Raw genomic sequence first — 9328 nt, 5'->3', positions numbered from 1 at the left:
ATGTATATATATATATATATATACCATATATATATATGGTAACATAAATAGTGTGAACATCCATAGGCATTCAGTGGTTTTCCTTTCCCTAAAGGTCACCCAATAATTCAGGGAATTCTGGAACACCTCATCTCTATATCCACAATATACCGGTGACATTTGTCGTTTTCTTCAGCTTCCTGAGTATGCAGACCAACTTGTATAGATCAGTATCATGGCTCCTTTTGCAAAGCTGGAGGAGGATGCATAGTGCTAAATCTTACCCAGGAACAGAAGCAGAGCTCCAGCAATTGATTCTCTCTGGCACAGGATGTTGTCTATGGAAAAATCTGACCCTTCCAAGGCAACTTCCAAAACAGTCAAGAAAAATAATGATCTTGTAGGATGTGGTTGAAAGGTAGGAATATAGTTAGGCTCATAAGAAGCTACAGTGGGACAGCTGTGGCTTCAAAGTTTCATGCTCCTTGAAACTTTCCACACAAAGTCACCTCTCCATGCCCCTCCCTGTACACATCTTAGAACTTCCTGAGGGTGTGTGTTTGCATCATTGAGAGATATGTATTTTTGCAAGATCCTGGTCAATAACCTATTTCAGCTTGTTTGCCTTCTTAGTGATCTTCTTAAGATATGACAAACGTCACTTGTCAATTGACAGCCAAAGGGAAAGTATGACTAGGGAGAGGATCAAATGGTCTCTCAAGCACACTGCCAGAATTAGACCTGTGTCCTCCTGTCACACTGGGAACCTCAAGAGCCATACACATAGTCAATTCTAAACAAGCCAAACTTCAGACCACTGGCCATGTGACACTTGCCCTGTCTTTGTTCTGCCCCTAATTCCATATGCTTTCTGCCTTCCCTTGAACCAAGCTCTTCAACCCATGTTTATCCTACTGTTGTAGGCATCCTTCAATTTGACCTTTTTGTTGTTGTTGGTATGTATTTTCTGAGATAGCGTCTCTCTACACAGCCTTCCTAAAGAATGACAAAAGAGCTGTCAAAAGAACCCTTTCATGAAGCTTAAAATGGCAATTCCAAGGAGGGGCAGTGAATCTCCTATCTGAGTGACTGGGCTTAAGCAGTCTGCTTCCAGGTTGTGTGGAGCAGGGGACCTACCTTCTATGACCAGGCTGTCCTGGAAATACGTAGAACAGGTTAACCTTGAACACACAGAAGTCTTTGTGACTCCCTCCCATGTGAATAGTGGAATAAAAGGCAACTAATTTCACTTCTGCCTAAACTTAACTCCTTAAACCCATTGTTGAGGTTTTCTGTTTTTGTTTGTTTGTTTGTTTGTTTTGTAACTTTTTGTTTTGTTTTGTTTTTAAAGAGGATATTGCCCAGGTTGGTCCTGACCTCATAAACTTCCTGAGAAATGAGTGTGTGGTCCTGCCTGCCTGCCTAAATATCTGTCTTCTGTTTGTCTGTCTGTGCGTCTGTCTGTCTCTCTGTCTGTTAATGTGTATGTGTGGTAGATTCAACATTCTTAGGGGTTGGTGGAAATCATTGTCAAAATCAGTTAGCAATGAACATGTATGGTAATTCTCACCTTTGATCTCAGTATTTTGGAGGAAGAGCCTTCCTATCTTTGTGAGTTAGAGGTCAGGCTTGACTACACAAAGAGTTCTAGGTTACCCAAAATTACACAGGAAGACCATGTTAATAAACATCATTAGTGTGTTCATTAAGTTCTCACTTCAAGTGCCTTGTGCTCATTATCTCATAACTAAGCAAGGATATTTCAGTTCTGAGCTATCTGGCCTCCTAATTGGTCACTGCCAGACTATGCATTGCTGCTCTAGCTATTCTGACTACTGATCAAAAAGCCTGCATTATGGTCATTTTCAATATTCCAAAGCTACCCTGTAAAAATTAGAGTCTAATCAAAGCTGGAATCCCAAGCTCCTGAAGGTTCAGCATCAGTCCATCTGTGCCAGTGTGTCCCGCTGATCTTTGTTACCACAGAATTCCAGATGACCCTTCAACCCACTGTACCTGGCCTGTAGTAGAGCATCTCCCACTGCACAGGGAAATCAGGGGACTGTTGGAAGTGTGCTAAGAGGCAAGACTGTAGTAGGCCCCCTGCTCCACCCACCTTGGAAGTGGACTGCTTAAGCCCATTCACTCAGATAGAAATTGTCACCCCTGGCATTGCCATTTTAGGCTTCATTAAAGGGTTCTTTTGACAGACTTTTGTCCTTCTTTAGGAAGTGTGGGCTGAGCAAACACCAATGGAGGAGGCTGAAGACAGCAGAGAAAAGCCTGAGGCAGACATGTGAAGGCTGAAGGGTCAGCAGGATGAGCTATGAAATCTACCAAGAGTCTTACTGCTCTATGGTAGTTGAAGTATTTGACAGGGGAAATGCAGGAAAGAGTAGGTATGGTCATGGAATGAAGAGAGAAAGAGGAAGACTCTGAAGAAGAACACAATGGATCCAGTGGACAGGATAATTAGAACCCAATTGCCAGAAGTGGTCTAGGAATTTTACAGTCTTTGGAGACTACACTAGGGCCTGGAGACTCATCATGGCAGATTGCCAAAAAGGCTCAGCTTCCTGTCCATGCTGTGGAGGAACTGCAGCACAGGTAGGCCTCAGGGTGCCATGCTAGTAAGAGGACTGCTCAGGAGTGTATACCACTGCTGCCTCTACCACCTGCTACCTGTTGCAGTTAGTCCCCTGCTGTGTATTCAAATGCTAAGTACTGGAACCCAGGAGTTGGAATCCCCCAAACCTCCAACTACTTGCCAATCTCTTTAACAAATTCTCCAATACACCAGATGTTGCTTAGTAAATTCTTTCACCTAAATCTCTCACTATCTAAGAAAATGTGACTGCCAGGCAATGATGGAGAGAAGAGAGGTATTCTGGGACTTTTTTTCTGGGCTGTGTGTCACAGGTAGGGATCATAAGGCAAGGAAGACGAGAGAAGAAGAAGAAGATGGAGAAAGGGGAAGGCTGCCATGGGGCCTGATGTCTCAGGAGCACATGACCAGGAGCTGTAGACCATGAGAATAGGCTGATGGAGCAGAAATAACCCTGGGAAACACTTAAACAGCAATTAACATCAGTCCTATGGATTGTATGCAAGTCAAAATAGTGCACAACCTGTCTTATCTAGGTTTACAGCTTATTAAATAATATACAAATCTTTGTGTCTTATATAGAGGCCAGCTAAAATATATATTTCATTTATAGCCACTTTCTGCTCCTTTTGTGAAACATGATGGGCAATGAAGAAGCCAAGCCAGCCTGGGAGAGCATCCCCATACCTGAGCACAATTTTTTCTTTGTGATTGAGGGGATCCCACACAGGTACCTGGGACACCTGCCTCAACTTCCAACAAGTGGGGATCACAGGGGAGAAGCACTATATCTTCATCTCATTGATTTTGACTTTGCCAGTCATCAGACTGCTCTGTGTACACCTGAAACTGGAATTTACCATTTATCCAGTGTGTTTATTATTTATAGAGTCTCTACATTAGCTATGACATCTCTTTTCCATAATTGTGACCCAAGAGAGAACCAGGGCCTTCATATGCTCTGCCCTCCCTGCCTGAAATGCTTTCCCTTCATATTCCTGTGAAATTTGTCACCTAAATTCCCAGACTGAATCAAAAACCAACATAACATAGGGAGGGCCAGCTACAGCTTTCACCATGTTTAAGGCAAATACCAAATACCCATATTGAACCTTTGTCCCCAGTGTGCCAGGACTGAGGATGTATGGTATGTCTTTCAGAAGGAATATAGAGCCTCTACTCTCTATCTTCCACAATCCCCTGTTGCCTTTCTGCAGGTCACTCTGTGTTCAGATTACACAATTCCCAGTCTACCTGAAGTTGCCCTATTTTATACCTTCAAGATTCCAGACCATGAAGCAAGTTAAACTCTTTCCTACATAAATAACCTAGTCTTGGTTCATTTATCATAGCAACACAACCTGAATTACAACCCTACAGTCCACATGGAATCCTTGTATATAAGAAGACACCTGATCTTCACCATAGCAAAGGCTCTGAATCCCGTTTCCTCTCCTATAGCTCCCCTTTCCTTGGCTGACTTTTGGTGTTCTTTAGATGTCTGAATGCTCAGTAGAGTAAAGCCTTCCTCTCTCCCAGAGTCAGCACACATAGGAGGTCTTCACAAATGCTGGTTAGACTGGCAAAAGGGCTATCTCACTTCTCTCAGGTCTATAAACTAGACCCTACTTAAAACAAGCAACACTATCTTGTCATATAATCAGCCTTAGTTTCAAACTACTCTTCCCACATGCCTATGTTACATAAGTGTTTATGCCTAAGTAATTTGGTTGGTATTTAATTTTAAAAGTAAAGATTATCTGTGTTTTGATAAGGCACAATTAAGTAGTTTGTTGTAAAAGGCACTTGACTGTCACAATCTGTACAGCACATGGTGACAGAATGAACTTTACTGAAGGCTTAAATAGTCCAAAGCCTTTGAATTTTACTGGTTATCTGAGCCAAACAGGATTTGCCTCCTGTAACTGTTTGGTCAATTAGGTGCCAAGTACTGAGATCTAATTGTGAGCTCTCTGCTCGGTCCACTGGTCTTTGTTTTTATGACCGTGCATGTCCTGAAGGCTGAGATGGACTGCAGAATGTGCCCACTAGGGGCTTCTCTCTTCTGCACAGGGTTGGGAATGGAGACAAATGCATCATGCGGTTAAGCAAGTGTCTACTGCCCAGTGACCCGATGCTACTCTAATTTGATATTGGTGTTGTATCACTGTAACAGTAATCTTAACTAAGACACATGATATTTATATCTGTTCATACAAAGTGGCCAGGAAAAACACTGAAGGCCTTCAGTTGCTCTCCACAATGTAGATGTGTGTATATACATTATATCTGTTTATTCATAAATGTATGAATATGTGTGTGCTTATTTGACATTTTATTTAGTTTGAATGTATGTGTATGGGGATTGTGCCTGCATGAGTGTCTTATGCAATACTGAATGCTTTCCCTGTGGAGGTCACAGGAGAGCACTGGATCCTCTGGAACTGGAGTTACAGATGGTTGTTAGCTACCATGTGGGAACTGGGAAGTGATTCTGTGTCCTTTTTATAGCTGAGACCACCTTATATTTTTTGAGACAGGGCCTATTACTGGCGCTTGCTAATGGCTAGATGGACTGTCCAGTAAGCTCTCTGGTGCTGGAGTTACCAGGGGTCACTTTGTGCCTAGCTGTCCTCACAAGTTCAGAGGGTAGGAAACCATGGATTCAAGAATGTATGCCAAGCAACTACTTCACTTACTGGCCTGTCCCCCAAGCTTACCCTGCTGCTTTCTTGAGAACATATAGCTCACAGTGAAGGACTGAAGGAGGGTCTACTCCCAGGAGAAAATCTATAGATCCTCTGGAATTCTTCTGTGAGATATAAGAACATTGACTTACATCCATGCTCATTTATATGCCACACAACCATTCACAAAAGCATGGTTTTATAGGTTATTTTAAAATTCTAGTACAATCCAATATCATGTTGTTTAGTTTTTTTGTTCAAATTGTTTTATATTGGTCAATTAGGAGCCTGTTCATGCTTTCTCATGCCAGTTTCCACAGAAAATTCTAGATGTCTGTTCATGTGTTTGTGTACTTGTGTATGTGCCTGTGTATGGACAGTGGTACTAAGATGTATGTGTGTGTGTGTTTGTGTGTGTTTGTGTGTGTGTGTGTGTGTGTGTGTGTGTGAGTGCTTGTGCATGTGAAGGTCAGACAACAATTTGAAGGAGTTAATTCTCTTCCTTTACCAGGTGGTTTCTGAGATTTGAACTCAGGTCTTCACCTTAAATCACTGCACCTTTAATCACTGAGATATCTCAACATCCTTCCACACGATTTTTTGAGACCAAGTCTCTTATTGAACATGAGGCTCACATTGAATTAGACATATATGCCAACACTCTTATGGGTTCTAGGGTTTGAACTCTGGACTTTATGCTTGCAAATTAAGCAATTTGCACACAGAGCTATCTCTTTGGTTGCTCATGTTTATGTGTGCAGTGCTGTAAGATATCCGTAGGGCTTTGCCCATGCTAAAAAAAATTATTGCCACTATTGTAGAAAACTAGGGACAAAATGCCAGGTGAGAAGCAACATTTCTAATCACAGTTTGAAGAGGTACAGTCCATCACAGTCAGTTAGGCACAGTGAAGGAACTTGAGGTGGTTGATCACATCTACAATCAGGAAGCAGAGAGTCATGAATGGTTCGGCTCAACTTGCTTACATCTGTCCTCCCTATATGTAACCATAGTACACACTTCCACATAAAAGTAAGTCTACCCACCTCAATTGACCAAACCTTAAAACACCCACTCAGAAATTTGTTTCTATGGCAACATTCAACCCAGTCAGAATGATCATCGAGATTAATCATCACACACTGCAAACAGGGTGAGCATCAATTTAAGACCTACATGTCTTAAGAAGCATGAACTAACACACACAGCTGACAATCATACCTGTGCTGGAAATGTCTTCCTTAGGGTAAGTATGTTGCTATGAACTTGAGACACTCTATACACACAGCACTTCCTGTGTTCTGAGGAGCAGTGTAGTTTACAGGCAGGCAGGCACAGTACCTTGAGGGGTTGTGGACTGCAGAGTTCATATTCAGGGTTGAATACCTCACTGTACCACTCACTGCTCTCACCACAAGGACAATACTGTTCAAACCACTTTAAGACATGGTTCCTAACAGAGCTGAGAGTGGACAAGGACATGTTCATGACAAAAGGAATGAGCAACTGGGGAGTGAAGCACAATTTGTGGTACAAAAGCATCATTAGCCCCCAAGGATATTCACACTGCCAAACAGCTGGGGACTACCATGGCTGAGTGTCACAGAGAGGTATATGGTGCCTCCTTGTCCTCAGCCTTTCAATACAAAGGTCTCAGTAGTTTGGACAATGGGAACAAGAATAGGTAAGGAGTTTGACAAGGAAGCACAGGCGACAAGTAAAACAGGACCATAGGTCATTTTGTTCAGAACTTGGGCTGCTTGCAAAGATCAGCTCTAAACCCTCTTTGGCAAAGGTACAAACAACTCTCCAGAAACTGATGACATCAGGCTGTCTCAGGCTGTTTGTTCTTCAGAGTGGGAGGGGACCCCATGCTGCTGCCTCTATACAAGTTGAAAGGAGATCCACAGGTGCTAGGCTCTATCCCAAAAAGTGTTTGGAACTTTTGGAGGCATGTTTGCAGATGGGTGTAGCTGGGCTCAGAGCTATAATGGTTTATAAAGAAGAGGAGCTGCTGTGAGAGGAGCATTTAGCACTCTTCACCATGAAAGGGACCCTTCTGCTGGCCTTGCTGGTGACTGGAGAACTGAGCTTCCAGACAAGTGAGAGTGGTACCCTTGTTCACCCCATCTCAGTCCCATGGAGATATCTAAGTGGGGCCCTGAGACAGACCTAGGTATCCTTGGGAGGACAATGGCAAAGAGCTTCAGAAGACAATTCATGCTTTCTGCTCTGAGTTAAAATTGTTGGGTTTGTGGGGCGTGGAGACAGAGGTGTGCTGGTGATGATATCATGATGAAGGGACCTTAGATGCACAGTTGAAGCTGAGGCAAGTGTTGGGCTTATGTGAAGTTCAGATATCAAGGTCTGTCAACTCATGGATGTTTTTCTGCTAGTTCTGTATATTTCATGTAAACCATGTTGTTACTGTGAGGCTGAAGCCTTTGGGTGGGTTTGACTATGAGAAAAGTCAGTTAAGGCATTTGTAGATTGTACAAGGAACACTGAGTCTCTGCTTTGACCATCCAATTGTCTTTTAACGGTATTTTTCTGTCTGTGTTTACAGCAGAATCACTTGTTCCTTTTTTCAAAGTCTATGCAAGTGTTCTCTCTGGAAAAAGATTGTATCAAGAACTCCAGATATTCAATGCTACTGCAGAGGTAAAGGTGGCCTTGGGAAAAAAATCTATGTCTGCTACAGAGAGGAAAAATTAAGAAACATATTACTAGAACCTCAAATTAAGGCAATTTTCTGCCTACCTCCACTCACCCATGCAACAGATGTTGTAAGGCTGCGTACTGGTGATAAATGCAACCATTGCTGCATGTCATGTGACCTGCAAATGAGAAGTGAAACCCTTGCCCACCCTAGTACACGTAAAGCAGCTTGCCAGTTACACAGCCAGCCTGTTCCTTGTACTATCCTGCAGTTCACTCTCACATGATGGGTAAACATGGGCTTCTCACCCATAGTAGGAACAGGGTAGTCCTTCGGGTGGCCTCTGCACAGGTTTGGTACCCCCAGCTCTACTCTAAGATGCTTAAAATTTCTCTCCAGTGTCTATTTTGGAACATCGCAGGGGTCTATTATTCTCCAGCCATCGATGAATCCCATTTCTCGGGGCATCATCTGTGCTATAACAAAACCTCCCACCACATCTAAAATGCCATAACCACCCCAGGGAGTGCCTACAGTTGCTCACCACTGTTGTCTCTTGTCCTCTCTTGTTTCGAGCATAACTGGATTGCAGACATGTATATTTTGAACAGTGCAGCTCTCACCCTATTTCCCAAAGTATTTTACTTGAGTATCAGGTCTTGAAAAACCACAGTGCTATAAAAAATGATTTTCCCCTCACAAGTCCACATAGAGGACATATTTTTAACATGGCTACACAGCCAATCTGCCTGGAGAGAGGTACTCAGATGGGGGAGACATCAACAAACTCATACTCACCTCTACTGTCCCGCTCTAGACCTAGCTCCCATCATACTTTCCAGAACCTTCTCCACATCTTCCCTGCTGGCTATGGTGGTTTTCAGGCTTCCTCCTGAATGGTGTGAGTGGTATCCAGTTCCCTTGAGGCAGAATTTATTACTAGAGACCTGAATCACTGCATGGGATTTTCTTCCATGTGGTTGAAGAGCAGTCTCTTTGTGGGTGGTTGTGGAGTCCTGCTGACGTGTTATACCTTGCCTGTAGCCAACACTGTCCCTCTCTTCCTTTTTGTTTTCCAGGAAGCCATGGACGCCAGCCCAGAATCCCAGTCATACTATAGTCTTAACAATTTTAGATCCATTTTAGACTTTATTTCCAACCTATTAGGAGAATAGATGTTAATGTATTTTGGGCACCCATCTTTGCAACATGTCTGATCCAAGTGCCATCTTGCTGACCTGTCCTCTTTCTCTCCTGAAGTTGGATTCCTGATACTGTTCCTTCATCATTCAGTCTCTTAGACTGATTCTAATAAAAGCTTGCAACTCTGTTCTGTGACCTGTGACTATGTGATGAACAAGGTCTTCAGGGGATCCAGGAGATACTAAGAGAAATGAC

At 42.9% G+C, this 9328-nt stretch overlaps 1 protein-coding gene across 1 annotated transcript; it reads left to right on the top strand.

The window, feature by feature from the left end:
* The first annotated feature begins 7315 nt into the window (after positions 1 to 7315).
* Scgb2b33 (secretoglobin, family 2B, member 33) lies at positions 7316 to 9105 on the top strand. The gene is made up of 3 exons (XM_006540496.1): positions 7316 to 7373; positions 7838 to 7932; positions 9010 to 9105. Exons 1-3 carry the CDS (start codon positions 7316 to 7318, stop codon positions 9103 to 9105), a joined length of 249 nt encoding a protein of 82 aa, XP_006540559.1.
* The last annotated feature ends 223 nt before the right edge of the window (positions 9106 to 9328 follow it).

Source organism: Mus musculus, chromosome 7 (assembly GCF_000001635.26).
Source record: "Mus musculus strain C57BL/6J chromosome 7, GRCm38.p6 C57BL/6J".
Lineage (NCBI taxonomy): Eukaryota > Metazoa > Chordata > Mammalia > Rodentia > Muridae > Mus > Mus musculus.
The sequence above is the reverse complement of the archived record's forward strand: the minus strand, read 5'-3'. Positions and strand labels throughout refer to the sequence as shown.

Excerpts from the sequence above, each read along its gene's own strand:
- Scgb2b33 (XM_006540496.1), top strand. The coding sequence starts at position 7,316 with ATGAAAGGGACCCTTCTGCTGGCCTTGCTGGTGACTGGAGAACTGAGC. Across the intron at positions 7,374-7,837 it reads AGAACTGAGCTTCCAGACAA|CAGAATCACTTGTTCCTTTT; the intron begins GTGAGAGTGGTA and ends CTGTGTTTACAG. Across the intron at positions 7,933-9,009 it reads TATTCAATGCTACTGCAGAG|GAAGCCATGGACGCCAGCCC; the intron begins GTAAAGGTGGCC and ends TTTGTTTTCCAG.